Source organism: Mauremys reevesii, linkage group 8 (genome assembly GCF_016161935.1).
Source record: "Mauremys reevesii isolate NIE-2019 linkage group 8, ASM1616193v1, whole genome shotgun sequence".
NCBI classification, from domain to species: domain Eukaryota; kingdom Metazoa; phylum Chordata; order Testudines; family Geoemydidae; genus Mauremys; species Mauremys reevesii.
In genome coordinates this window covers 81,157,868-81,172,286 of record NC_052630.1, presented here as the reverse complement: position 1 = coordinate 81,172,286, position 14,419 = coordinate 81,157,868, and the positions used below count along the sequence as shown (strand labels likewise).

At 39.8% G+C, this 14,419-nt stretch overlaps 2 protein-coding genes across 3 annotated transcripts in view; one reads left to right on the top strand and one right to left on the bottom strand.

Annotated features, from left to right (window-relative positions):
* The window catches only part of RPF1 (ribosome production factor 1 homolog), a 33,038-nt gene extending 25,069 nt beyond the window's left edge, over positions 1-7,969 (top strand). For both annotated transcript variants that reach the window (XM_039486694.1, XM_039486693.1), the window contains exons 3-9: positions 1,584-1,664; positions 2,125-2,220; positions 4,039-4,192; positions 5,253-5,335; positions 6,342-6,523; positions 6,612-6,738; positions 7,731-7,969. In XM_039486694.1, the coding sequence (XP_039342628.1) occupies positions 1,584-1,664; positions 2,125-2,220; positions 4,039-4,192; positions 5,253-5,335; positions 6,342-6,523; positions 6,612-6,738; positions 7,731-7,772 (765 nt within the window). In that variant the 3' untranslated portion in view covers positions 7,773-7,969. The remainder of the gene's footprint in view (positions 1-1,583; positions 1,665-2,124; positions 2,221-4,038; positions 4,193-5,252; positions 5,336-6,341; positions 6,524-6,611; positions 6,739-7,730) is intronic.
* A 1,478-nt stretch (positions 7,970-9,447) lies between these two features.
* Positions 9,448-14,369, bottom strand: GNG5 (G protein subunit gamma 5). Its single transcript, XM_039486695.1, has 3 exons — positions 14,140-14,369; positions 10,980-11,135; positions 9,448-9,693 (listed from the first exon to the last, which is right to left on the bottom strand). The coding sequence occupies exons 1-2, from the start codon at positions 14,218-14,220 to the stop codon at positions 11,010-11,012; spliced, it is 207 nt and encodes a 68-aa protein (XP_039342629.1). The 5' UTR covers positions 14,221-14,369; the 3' UTR covers positions 9,448-9,693; positions 10,980-11,009.
* Between the last annotated feature and the right edge of the window lie 50 nt (positions 14,370-14,419).

The following is a 14,419-nucleotide window of genomic DNA, read 5'->3' as shown; positions in this document are numbered from 1 at the left end:
AACACGTTTGTTGACCCCTTCAAAGAACTCTAATAGATTAGTAAGACATGATTTCCCTTTATAGAAACCATGTTGACTTTTGCCCAACAATTTATGTTCTTCTATGTGTCTGACAATTTTTACTATTGTTTTAACTAATTTGCCAGGTATTGATGTTAGACTTACCGGTCTGTAATTGCCAGGATCACCTCTAGAGCCCTTTTTAAATATTGGCATTACATTAGCTATCTTCTAGTCATTGGGTACAGAAGCTGATTTAAAGGACAGGTTACAAATCCTAGTTAATAGTTCCACAACTTCACATTTGAGTTCTTTCAGAACTCTTGGGTGAATGCCATCTGGTCCCGGTGACTTGTTACTGTTAAGTTTCTCAATTAATTCCAAAACCTCCTCTAGTGACACTTCAATCTGTGACAATTCCTCAGATTTGTCACCTACAAAAGCCAGCTCAGGTTTGGGAATCTCCCTAACATCATCAGCCGTGAAGACTGAAGCAAAGAATTCATTTAGTTTCTCCGCAATGACTTTATCGTCTTTAAGTGCTCCTTTTCTATCTCGATCATCCAGGGGCCCCACTGGTTGTTTAGCAGGCTTCCTGCTTCTGATGTACTTAAAAAACATTTTGTTATTACCTTTTGAGTTTTTGGCTAGCTGTTCTTCAAACTCCTCTTTGGCTTTTCTTATTGCATTATTACACTTAATTTGTCAGTGTTTATGCTCCTTTCTATTTACCTCACTAGGATTTGACTTCCACTTTTTAAAAGATTCCTTTTATCTCTCACTGCTTCTTTTACATGGTTGTTAAGCCACAGTAGCTCTTTTTAGTTCTTTTACTGTGTTTTTTAATTTGGGGTTTACATTTAAGTTGAGCCTCTATTATGGTGTCTTTGAAAAGTGTCCATGCAGCTTGCAAAGATTTCACTCTAGTCACTGTACCTTTTAATTTCTGTTTAACTAACCTCCTCATTTTTGCATAATTCCCCTTTCTGAAATTAAATGCCACAGGATTGGGCTGTTGAGGTGTTCTTCCCACCACAGGAATGTTAAATGTTGTTATATTATGGTCACTATTTCCAAGCGGTCCTGTTATAGTTATCTCTTGGACCAGATCCTGCGCTCCATTCAGGACTAAATCGAGAGTTGCCTCTACCCTAGTGGATTCCTGTACCAGCTGCTCCAGTAAGCAGTCATTTAAAGTATCGAGAAATTTTGTCTCTGCGTTTTGTTTGATTCTAATAAAAATACTGTAATGATAAATAATAATAATAATAGTGTGTAATAAGCATGTCATAAAAACAAATTTTATATTTCAAAGATCACTGCTTTTATAATTTATACTCAGGTAAAGGAGAAAATCCCTGGAAATATTCATTTTTAGGAGGGGGTTCGCAAGACTTGACATTTTAGTGAAAGGGGTTCACAGGTTGTTAAAGTTTGGGAACCACTGCTGTAGTGTGCTTTGCCAGCACCATGTAGACAAGCCCTCAGTACCACAAAGTACAAATAATGCCTTACATTTTATTTTTTAAAGGGGATTATTGCTGTAATTTCTTGTGTTCTTAATAAAATTCTCTATATTAAAGGCACCACCAAAGCCTGTACCGAAGACAATTGAAAATCAGAGAGTTTATGACGAAACAACTGTAGATCCTAATGATGAAGAGGTAAATGTATAATCCCTACATATGTGTTAAACCATGATTTCCTCCAAAATGTGCTTTAACTAAAAAAGGACTGATTATAAACTTTGAATATTTATTTTCCACTCCGGTGTTAGCGCATTTATGAATTGATAATGCTGCAGATGATGTCATTCTTTTATCATTTAAGATAATTTCCCATTGCTGAATAACTTCTTAGCAAGCTTGTCTGTCATCTTATCTCCCATTGTATTATACGTTGTTATAAACACAGATACAGAATGGGACAGATTGACTAAACAATACAGTATAGGCCAGAACTTGGACCCATATAGAATTTTGCTACTGACTTTAATGGCGCCAGAATTTAAGCCAAAGTGGATAATGGTGCCACTTTTAAGCCAAAGTGGACAATTATTTTTAGAAATAAAAAAAGTGTTTTTTTCCTAGAAGTTTTTTAATTCGCCATATTTTTTGTTCCCAGGTTGCTTTTGACGAATCTACCGATGAGTTTGCACCATACTTCAATAGACAGACAGTTCCCAAGATTCTTATCACAACATCAGATAGACCTCGTGGGGTAAAGTACATTTACAAAATTTAAGTGTAATCTTTAAATTTTTGTGAATCACTTTATGGGGGGTCTGAAAGACTTAGGCAGCTGATTATGGAATAGAAGTTTTCATTTCATGCTTGATGGTGCAACTGGAGTCCAGAAGTGACTTAAACAACAATCCCTTTGTTCGTAATGGGCAGGGAAACGTCTTAATTCTTGAGTAAGTGGTTCCTCTGTGTCAGGATAGATGTACGTTGGCAGTGCAGCATCAGGAAATGTTTACTGCCACTGTCTTAAGCTTTATCTCTTAATTTGATGAATAGGAGACTTCAGTCTGTAGATTTTTAAATGTAATGCCGTTCACAGGCCCTCTACATTTGCACCTCCAAATTGAAAACTGCATCTCTATCTGAATTTTTTTTTTTGTTGGTTTACTTTGCTTATAGTCTGTTCCTTCCCTTTGATCTCAATCCTGCAATGAGCTCTTTGTGAGTAGAGCCTTGTGCCAACACAGTTTTTTATTGCAGGATTGGTGTTATTGGTGATTTTTGCACAGAGCATAGAAGAACAAAAATCACTTTTTAAAATTAGGAAAATGTGATTTGTAAAATCTCAACTTGTCAGGGGACTTGGGCAGGTGTCATACCTGAAACTACTTTTAACTCTTTTTTTTTTTAAGTGATTTATTTGCAAGCTGACAGTGTCCTTTTAATGTTACCGTATTAAAAACATGAGTGCTATTACTTAATATTAGAATTTTTCCACTTGACTGTGTTTGAGGAATAATGGAATCTCTTAAAATTGTTTTCTGCAGTTTTTGAGTGTTAACACAGAGAGTGCTCTCCAAAATGGAGGAAGCTACTGTCCTTGCCCTCAGTAGTTCATTTTCTAAGTAGAAGATGGACAATACAGTTCAGACCTGTAATGCAGCAGAATATCAGACATGTTTTTCTCTAGTGACTGTGTGGTGTGTTCCAATGTACAACATTTTGCTTTGTGTTAACATTGGTAAAGTTCATGGAAGAAATGTTTAAGAAAAACACAGTACAGTAAAAGCTTTGTTATCCGGCATGTTGAGGGAATGGGGGGTGCCGGTTAGTCAAAAATTACAGTTAACTAAGAGTTATACTTACCAATGGAATACCAATTTTCAAAGAATTAGAATACAATAAAACAAACTATAAAATAGTACTCATCAATCCCATAGTAGTACTGCACTGCAGAGTGGTTGGTTTCTTGAAGCACTTAGGTGTATACAGTAAAGTTTTCTATTCAGTAGGTTATCTTATGACACCACAGTGATATGTGGGCTGCACGCATCACGTACACCCAAATCACGAAAAATACACTTAACACTGAATCATCATAGATTAAATTATGTTCAGAAGACACTTCAGGATCTTGCAGTGCCTCAGGGTCATTATCATCAACATCAATTACTGTAGATGTAGAAGGTATAGGAGATTGGGCTGAATCTGTGATGACCCTATGACACACCCTGGAAGCTGCTTTTTTTGAAAAATCCCTGTCCACTTGCTTACTTGTCTTCTGCCTCTTTTGCATAAAAGTAGAGTGCAGAATGTGTAATTGCATAACCTCCTGGTCAGTATACTAGTCTCGGTTACTAGATTGAAGATTTGAATTGGCAAATATCAGAAATGCTGGTTAATAGCGTTTTCTGGTTGACAAAGTGCCAAATAACACAACTTTTACTGTATTTGATGAAGGGGTAGCTTGGTACACTTAAAGGAGGAGGCAGTTGTATGAAATGTAACCCTTTTTATGATCTTTACAATATACCCAACAATTGAGAGATTGCAATCAAGGTTTTCTATTGTGCAGAGAACAGTGAGATTCTGCGAACAGCTGTCTACTATCATACCTAACTCACATGTTTACTATCGAAGAGGACTGGCTCTGAAAAGAATTATCCCACAGTGCATCTCACGAGACTTCACAGATCTGATTGTTATTAATGAAGATCGCAAAATACCAAGAATCCTTCATATACAAGAGGGAGTTTCTTCATAGAGTTATCGCTATTATATTATAAAGATATTAGTACGCTGATTCTGGACAAAGTTAAGAAGAAAGTAATGGGGCTATGTAAGTCTCCAAGATCTCTCCCAGATCCTTTATGCTTTTGTCTTCACTTCACTGTCAACTTCAGGTTGATATAGTGCAATTTTTCACTTTCTTTAGAAGTTAAGAACCAGTATTTCTACTTTTCTACAGGCCAAATATGAAACCAAAGGCCATTTTTGGCTCTGTCTCGAACTGTAACTTAAAACCTTATAAATGCAAAGTTACAAGAACAGTAACATGCTACTCTGATATCTGCATGCCTCAGGTTAATTCTGAGGCCCACAGCGCAGGTGCCATAATATGGTTCCATATTGGTATTAGATGTGGCCACATCCTTGTATCTATTGTTTTTATGTTTGATCATAATGGCATCAATTTAGCGCTTTAAATGGAGGGATATTCTTTGTGATTAAGTAAAGAAATGCTGAATGTATCCAATATACTGGCATTCTGTGTATGGCTTGGATTTCTTAATAAGTGAACCGCTCCAATTGTCTGAGACAACTTAATGAATACACATTCTTATTGCACTAAATTTAAGCAGTTTAATCAGCTGTTGGATTTTGTTAATAAACGTAAACTTTCATTGTTAGGTTTATAGTGATCTATAGCAAAATAGAAAATGAACAAACAAATAGAACATAATGTGTTCTGGTTAACTATTTGACAAAGTTTTAATGATATTTAGTATACTAATACATTTTCTGTAGTGTCTTTGTGTAAGTATGGAAATTTTAGTAATATGAGACCTTGTTATAGCACTCCCAAGCTCCATTATTGCTGAGAAGAGGGTAGGTATAGCTGTCTTGTATATGAAATATAGGTTGTGTAAATTAGAAGAGTTCTAATATAATGTTGACTATTTCTGTGGAACTCAACACAGGTTTCTATATAAATCACTTTTGTTGTATTGTTTAAATTGCGTTCTGAACTTCATATCTATACCAGCTATTCTTAACTCTCTGAAACAGATGGACTTGTTTTAAGTCATTTGCCTGATGGTCCAACTGCTCATTTTAGAATGAGCAGTGTTCGTCTGCGTAAAGAAATAAAGGTGAGGTTTATTATTCCCCTCAATAACAGCAGAAAACTAATAAATGCATGATCCAAATTGCTTAGTGGTAAAAGTTTTTTCTTTCACATTTTCTTAACTTTTGTCTACAGAGGAAACTATTCAGACTTGCATGAAGTTCAGTTGGTTTCATAAAGATGGTGGTGATGTACCGTTTTTGAGGCAAGGAGGACCAGGACCACTATTCTCTAGTTTGACTTCTTACACAGCAGAGGCAACAGACTTTTACCCAACAATTCCTGCAGTGGATTGATTGCTTTGTTTTTATCTCAGATACATTTTTACACTCATTGCAATAGCATTATATAAAATCAGTTGTGTACCAACTCCAAAAGTCTCAGTTGTCCACTTTATATAGATAATCTCTCACTTTGTTTTTTATACAGTGCCATCACTAATGTATAGGAATCCTGATGGTGTACTGGAAATACTGAATTCTTGTTTAGCCCCAACTAGTCTAAAAGCACTGCGCTCTTTTTTTAATGCACTTTAACAATGAAGGAACTGAAATGACCTTTAGTCAATCTGGCTTCATTAAAAGTTGGCCTGGATGGAAGGATGAAAGGGTAGCTTTGGAAGCAGTTAGACTTGAATGTCCACAGAGACTTTCAAGATTTTTGTGATGGCTGAACTTTTTTTTTTTTTTTGGGGGGGGGGGGGGCGGGGTAGTGGAATACCCTTTCAATATATTAGTGAGGGGGAAATATAGAATGAATAACTATCATTCTCTTCACATTTATTCAAGAAACTTGTGGTTTTTTGAACAATGAATTAGTAGAATGTTGAGGTCCTTAAATGTTGCCAACTGATGCTGCACTAGATATATATGTTCTTTATGGCATTTAACATGTGGAGTTAATACATCTTTTGGCCTTAACCTTCTTCCCCTCTCTTTTATATTAGTTCAAATTTCTGTCTTTGAATATGTATCTTTGAAAATGTTTTTTGTATTTATCTTATCCTCCCTACCTTGTTACTTTCATTCCAGCGAAAAGGAAAGGAGCCCACAAAACATCAACCTGAAGTGATCCTGAATAACTTTACAACACGACTGGGCCATTCCATTGGTCGCATGTTTGCCTCTCTCTTCCCACATGATCCTCAATTCATTGGAAGACAAGTAGCTACGTTTCACAATCAGCGAGACTATATCTTTTTTAGATTTCACAGGTAATCTTTTCTCAAATTTTGCTAGTGGCTAAGAAAAACTGCATTCCTGTAGCATCCCACCCTAAAGTGTTCCCCTTTGGCTTTGAAGGTACATCTTCAAGAGTGAAAAGAAAGTGGGAATTCAAGAGCTTGGGCCACGATTTACCTTAAAGCTGAGGTCTCTTCAAAAAGGAACCTTTGATTCCAAATTTGGAGAGTATGAATGGATTCACAAGGTATGTCTTTCAGTAATGATATCAGGATGGGCACTTAAAATGTTGGCATTCTGAAACATAACCACAAACATCAGCCTAAAAGAAAATTAGTAAATGACATTTAAAGTATGGACATGTCCTGAACTGAAACTTCATTTAGAGTTTTAAAAGAAATATAGCAGAACCTTTCTAACTTGCATATTGGAAAATAAGTGATCAATAAAAAAAAAAAGCAAGGATAACGACTACTGATATACCTCAATCAGTTATTTGTAAAGTGTGGTTGAACTTTAGCATAATTAGTAGTATACAAGTGTTCTGTGATAGAACTTGTAAAAAGTCTTACTGAGAGCTTATTAGTGTGGACTTGCTACTGGCTTGCTGGTAAAGTTGATTAGAGCTATTTCTGTTTTCAAATGAGTGGAATAATCATAATGTGCAAATAAGTGAGGCTTGATTGTGTGCATAAATATCTCAAGTCAAACTTTTTAAATTTTAAATAAAATGGGAGTGATAGAATGAATAGGTTGTATTAAACCACTTCACTAGTCATTTTTTGCCATGGAGTTGTAGCACTTAGCTTCCAAGTTTAGAAATTTTAGGTAGCATGCAAAGCTACAAGAGGGAAAAGCTCTGGTACGCTTTGATCTATCTGAGTACGTGGTAGATGTAGTCATTTTTTTAAACAGAAATGAAAACCATAATCATCTTTATAGTGAGTGTGTCAGCACATTTCCATTTATGAGCAATCTATGTGATCTTGATAATGCCACACCTAAAAATGGAACACGTACTCTCTGATCTTCATCTTCCCCACTGCTAATCCTGGCAGGCTGAATCCAAGAACTAGTTAAAGTAAATTGCAGCTGCAGTGCCACTTGGAAGATACAGACCACCTTTCTCCCCCTACTATAGTTTTGTTTTAAAATATGTATTTGCCCATTTCTTTAGAGTCTGCTACTGTGACATTTAACAGCAAATTTTATAGTGAATATATTTTCTTTAAATTTCAGCACCGTGAAATGGACACAAGTAGAAGAAAATTCCACTTATAATGATCATCTAGTTCTACCTGATTAATAGGAGTGCAGAACTTTGAATTCTTCTGTAACTAAATTGAGTCTGGATTTGGTCCTGTCATCTCACATTCATTGTTGTTAACATTGCTCAGTGATGAGCAACATTGTTTATCTGCACAGGCAAACAGACTAGACACCTTCAAACTTTTTACAATAGATATTTTGAAACACGATTGGTGCCGTCTTCAATGTTCCCGCTAGGCCTCAGTGCTGACTCACAAACCAGTGCTACTGCCTCTAAGGGTCCCAGTGCTGGTAGACAAACATGTACTAACTCTGCTTGAGCTCGAAGTGGGTATTCACCCACGAAAGCTCATGCTGCAAAACGTCTGTTAGTCTGTAAGGTGCCACAGGATTCTTTGCTGCTTTTACAGATCCAGACTAACACGGCTACCCCTCTGATACTCTGCTTGAGCTGGCATGCTAAAAGCAGTGTGGCTGTGGGGGCGGCCTGGGCTAGCCCACCTGAGTACAAACCTGCCTGATCCCGTGGGAACTTACTCGGATGTCTAGCCTGAGCTGGGGCTCATGCCACCCCCACCTACACTTCTGTTTTTAGCACTGTAGTATGAGCAGAGCTAAGGCATGTTTGTCGGCCTGCACTGGGAAGCATGTTATAGAATGCTGAGTAGACACATTCTTTGATTCAAAACTGGCAAAGTTTCCTAGAATGTGAGTAGCAGCTGCCAGTGGGTTGGACGGTAGAGACTGTATCATTACTACTCCAATGCCTTAGTAACAAAACTGTTTGGGAGTAACATGGTTGGTTGTGCTCAAAGGTAAGTAGACACAGACTCTGCCAGTTAAAATAGGTCAGACACAAACAATGTTGCCCTGTTTCTGTAAAATGTGCTGTATCAATGCCATAACAGCTTCCACCTCTACTGTTCCAAGAACTGTATTTCATAACCAGATTAACTGTACTTGAAGAAAGGCCTTATTGTGAGAGGTGGAGTATGAAGGAAAAGATATCTGCCCAGAGACATGTATAATCTCTAAGACAGCTCAGCGTTAAAACACAGGGTTCCAAAAATGGAGCCAAGTGTGTATATATAGCTGTATCTTAACTTGATTAAATGCACACACTGTCTGAACGGCAGCTTCTTCCATTTGAGTAATTTGCCTCTTGGTGCAACTACAGCCCTAATCTGGCTGCTAAACAGCTATCTAATAGCTGGCTAGTGGTTTAACAAATTGGTAATCAAAGTCCACTTTGTAGACAAACGCTTTAAATCAGCTAAATGGGTGTGAGGAATTGGGCTGTACTGTTTCCAAGAGAGACTTTTGTAACTAATCGATAGGTCTTATTTTGCTTTTAAGAACAAGTAATATGAAAATTATGAAGATACTTTATGTATCTTGGGTAGAAAAGAGCAATGGTTCTTCTCTACTGAAAGTAATGAGCAAAACAAAAATCTTCACTGGCTTCAGCATCTGAGCGCCCACTTCGTATGGGCATGGATGATGTACTTCTGAAGAAATTTAGTGGTTTGGGCTTCAGTTGGAATTTTTACAGGCTAGTGATGTGGAATACCCACAATATTTGAAGTCTCAGATCTGAGTATGCTTTAGTAAATATATAACTAAAATAACTTTGGAAAAGTATCGGAGTCACAGTATCAAAACAGCCCTACAGTAATTCCAAAACAGATTAAGTCAAAACATTTTTATTTTTTGCTTGGTATGTAAAACTGATTCCCTCATGAAGTAGAAGTTATTGCAACTAGCACACAGTTCATTTGGAGAGGTAGATGGTAAGAGGTTTGACAACAGTAGCGATTTACACAGTTAACTTGGCACATTGTTAAGGCTAAGCTTTTGTACAGACTTCAAACCAAGGCACTCCTTGAGTCACATTCTCTCCACACAGAGCAGCTGTGAAAAGGTGTTAGAAGATCTGAAAGACCAAAAAAAAAAGTGGTTAGAAAAAAGTAATGAAAATCTGTAGGTATGCTTGATGAAAGCACTCCCACATATATCTCTTGTTGTAGATTACACCATAGACAAGTAGGTATAAATTAGTTTACCTTCACAGGTAGCTCATGGGCCAAAGGGTGGTTTTCATTGCGATCACTCTTAGTTTATATACTGTAAATTCTCCCTGGTAGGATGTTATACAGAAGTGACTAAAGGCAGAATCCAACTGTACAAGTGAATAGGGGGCTCATTCTCCTGGGAGCGGAATCTATTAAACTGGTCTGAACTGGTTGACCAGAGAAAATAAATGTATTCTGCAGCAACAATAGTTGCAAACTCTCTCCTCTAAACACCACCTCCACTTGGAGATACCCAGACTATGTATGGGGTGAGAGGGGGTAGCTACTGCCTCCACTAGTGCTATAGACCAAGGACAATCACTTGCCCCACCACCTCCAAGTGTTCCTAACTTTTCTGGCTCATCCTCAAAACAAAGTTAGGCTGTCCCCATAAAGTTTGCTGTTTGTGGAGGTTACAGGAAAAGAAACCTCTCTTTTACAAGTAGAATGCCTAAACTGTTGTCCTAAGGACTTCTGCTTGTGATGTCAGCAGAAACAGATGTTTGTCCCACCCCAAGTTGTGATGGTAGGGGCTGGGACTTGAAAATAAAATTTAAATTCTTATTACAAGGAAGGGGTAAGGTGGTTTTTTTTTTTTAAGTGGAGTAGGAAAAGGAGTTGATTACCACTGCATCTTAATTCTTGGGTGTGGATCTCAGGAAAAGCTTAGTGTAGAGCAGAATCTTACAGTGCCAAAATCTATGCTTTACCTCAGTGGTTCTCAAACTTTTGTACTGGTGACCCCTTTCACATAGCAAGCCTCTGAGTGCAGACCTCCCCCTTAAATATATAAAAAAGTTTTTAATTTATAATGCCATTATAAATGCTGGAGGTGAAGCAGGGTTTGGAGTGGAGGCTGGCAGCTCGTGACCCCCAGTTTGAGAATCCCTGCTCTACCTGCTCCATGGACAAAATACTTTAGGACTGGCAAACAGAATATTGTTCACTAGCACTAAATTATTTTCTTTGGTGAGGAAATGAGAGCAGTATATTTTAGTGGAAAAGTTTATTGAAAAGTCAGAACTTTTTTTAAATATACTCTATAATGAATGTTGTATACATTTAAAATGAATGACCTGATGGCAGCTTACTTTATCAGAACAAACAGGAACAACTTGTATCATTTTTTTATAGTTTAAAAACTTACCACTGAAAGAGACCAAGATAGTTCACCAAATTACAAAAATGAACAGACTTTCTGGGGTCTGAATGGATTTGTACTTGAAGACACTCCTGTCAGTAGGGGATCATGTTGTGCATTCTGCAGACAGAACTGCTTTAAATCTGCTGCGGCTTGAGAAACCTAGTCATAAAGTAAATTTTAAATTAGCATTCACAGCAAATACTTTATCTTGTATGTAACATTTTCTGTAATGTATGGAGGGTGCTGTATTCAGTACAGCTAGATTTTATTACACACAAAACACCTGCATTTTAGTTTTTGTTCAGAAAAACTATAACATTCAGTAATACTCTGGGGAGTTGGTCTTGTCTTCAGATACTGGGTGCTCAGCACATAATTGAAAATCAGCTCTTGGCTACTCTACTCCTTAAGCTGAAGTAGCATTGAACACACTATAGGTAATTTTTACAAGACATGCAATCATACACTAAAAGCAGCAAAGAGTCTTGTGGCACCTTATAGACTAACAGACGTTTTGGAGCATGAGCTTTCGTGGGTGAATACCCACTTAGTCAGATGCATGTAGTGGAAATTTCCAGGGGCAGGTATATATAAGCAAGCAAAAAGCAAGCTAGAGATAACAAGGTTAGTTCAATCAGGGAGGATGAGGCCCTCTTCTAGCAGCTGAGGTGTGAAAACCAAGAGAGGAGAAACTGGTTCTGTAGTTGGCAAGCCATTCACAGTCTGTTTAATCCTGAGCTGATGGTGTCAAATTTGCAGAACTGTCTATAAGGTGCCACAAGACTCTTTGCTGCTTTTACAGATCCAGACTAACACGGCTACCCCTCTGATAATCATACACTAGTGTCTGCCACCTAATGCAAGCCCCAAGACAGTTTCACTTTATACTTTTTCTAAGGGCTTGTCTTCACTACAGGGTTAACTCAAGGTATAACAAGTGTGACCCTAACTCAGCTCCTGCGCACAGACAAGTCTCTAGTTTCAGAAAAGTGGTGCCTTTAACTTGAGGTGGCTGGTTTGGCAATGTATAGGTTGACTCTTGGGTGTTGCTAAGACTAGTAAAGCAGTGGGGACTCAACTACCCCATGCTGCTAATCCAATCCTATTGTGCTGCTCTAATGTTGTTTTGCAGTGTGATAACTCCTCTCACTTGAATAAGTGTGAACTCGATAACTTAAGCTAACACTGAAGACAAGCCTTCTTAAGAACAAGAGCTATGTTAGTAAACCATTTTGTATAAATACATTGCTAAAGGAATCTATATATACCCTCAAGAATGTGAAAAATCCACCCACTGTATTAAAATTTTCAGTTCCAAACTAAGCAAAGTGATGATCCTAGAAGTGGTATTTATCTGTATTATAGTTGAGTGGGGTGACAATGTGGAGGTCACTGTGCAAACTCCTCAGACGCAGTCTCTCCTCAAAAGAGTTTAAGCATGTGAATTAATTGGGAGTAATGGCTGAAAACAAAGCCAAATTTACTCTGGCCAAACCTCCCGGTATCTGGGTATTTACATTTCATTTTATCTAGACCTCGGGTGACCAGCTGTCCTGATTTTATAGGGACAGTCCCCTTATTTGGGGCTGTGTCTTATAAGGCACCTATTACCCCATCTCGATATTTCTCAGGTGCTGTCTGGTCACCCTATCTGGACCAAAGCAAGCAGGGAAAAGCCTTCTGCCACTCAGGTGAAGAATTTTAAATAAGTGGTTTTCAACCAGGGGTATCACAGAGGTCTTCCAGAGGGTATATCAACTATTTGCCTAGTTTTACAACAGGGTATAGAAAAAGCACTAGTGAAATCAGTACAAACTAAAATTTCATACAGTGACTTTATACTGCTCTCTATGCTATACACAAATGTAAGTACAATATTTACATTCCAAATGATTTATAATTCTATGGTAAAAATGAGAAAGTAAGCAAATTTTCAGTACTAGTATGCTGAGACACTTTTGTATTTTTGTATCTGATTTTGTAAGCAACTAGATTAAGTGAGGTGAAACAGGTTTGTAGGAAATTAGACTCTGGTAATCTGGAAAGGTTGAGATTCACTGTTTTAAATCATCCTTGATGCTGTCTCATGCTTAACTAACATGTCTGTAAGTCCACCACCAAATAATTTAAAAAAAAAAAAACAACCCTCTCCAACTTAGCCTGAAGGTTGCTTTACACATTTATTAAGCTTTCCCCATGAAATAAGAATAGCCCTCATTTTTGAGAGAAAACAAGGCCAATTGTGGCTGCATGCCCTGGCACCCTACCTCAGATAAACTAACTTTATTCTCCCATTCCTCTCCATCCAGAAAACATTCTTGGGATGAACCAACACATGAAGAGCATTTTTTTTAACCTTTTTACAAAAGATTGTAGGTACATAACATAGCAGGCGATTTCTCCTCAATTACTCATTTTGAAAGGAGCTCTGCAAACTGTAGCTTGCCAATTTGACACAAGGCCTATCCTAGCCTGAAAGGCCACAGATGCTGCGCACCCAGCATCTCCGAGGGCTCCCGGAACGTCTCCATTTTATATCTGAATAATCAAAACGGGTGAGAGGCCTGCAGCAGCCTAGGCCGGGGTAGGCAATAGGCGGGTCGTGAGCCAAACCCAGATCAGTTGAAACGGGCCCGGACTTTTATTATTTTCTCGGCAGTTTGGCTCTTGACCAAAGCTAACTGACTATCCCAGGCCTAGGCTGAGCGAGTCCTCTCCGGAGAGACTCCGCACAGCCGGACCCCTTACGTTACGGGTCTCCAGGGGAAGGTGCCCAGCTCAGCACAGCGCACCCCGGGATTAGGAAGTGAGCGGCTGGGGCGTGCTCAGCCTGCGGCCGCTGTGAACACACCGCGTTGCCCGGCACCGCAGCCCTGCGCGTGGGGCGAGTCTGTCCCCACGTACAAGAACGGCCCGTAGCGCCGACCCGCCCGCGGCCCGTCCCTGCGCTGCGGGGGGTGGGGGGGGGACTCGGGGCAGGGCACGCGCGGAGAGCTGGGCAAAGGGGCCGGGGGACACGGGAGCCCTCTAGTAACGGGGGCCGCCAGCCGCCCCAGGGGAGGGGGCCGGTGGGCGGGGCAGGCGGGCGGCAGCTCTGCCCCTCAGGCGCGGGGTCTGGGCGCGGCACTGGCGGCCCGGCCGGGCGCCTCGCGGCCTCTCCCACCTTCACGCGGCTCACGCTGGCCTCCAGGCGCAGCTGCTGCACCACCTTCTTCATGGCCGCCACGCTGGAGGAGCCCGACATGGCGCGCGGGGAGCGGCTGGGCTCGGGCTGCGGAGCCAGGCGCTGCTCGGAACTTCAGCACGAAGTTTCCGGCGCTTCCCAAACTGCCCCCGGCGCCTGCGCAGCCGCCGCCCCGGCCCGGTCCGGCCCGAGGGGGCGCTGTGACCGCGCTCAGCGCCTCGCCGCAGCGGGGCTGCCCCAGCCCAGGCACGGGCAGCCG

Excerpts from the sequence above, each read along its gene's own strand:
- GNG5 (XM_039486695.1), bottom strand. The coding sequence starts at position 14,220 with ATGTCGGGCTCCTCCAGCGTGGCGGCCATGAAGAAGGTGGTGCAGCAG. Across the intron at positions 11,136-14,139 it reads CCAGCGTGAGCCGCGTGAAG|GTTTCTCAAGCCGCAGCAGA; the intron begins GTGGGAGAGGCC and ends CTTTATGACTAG.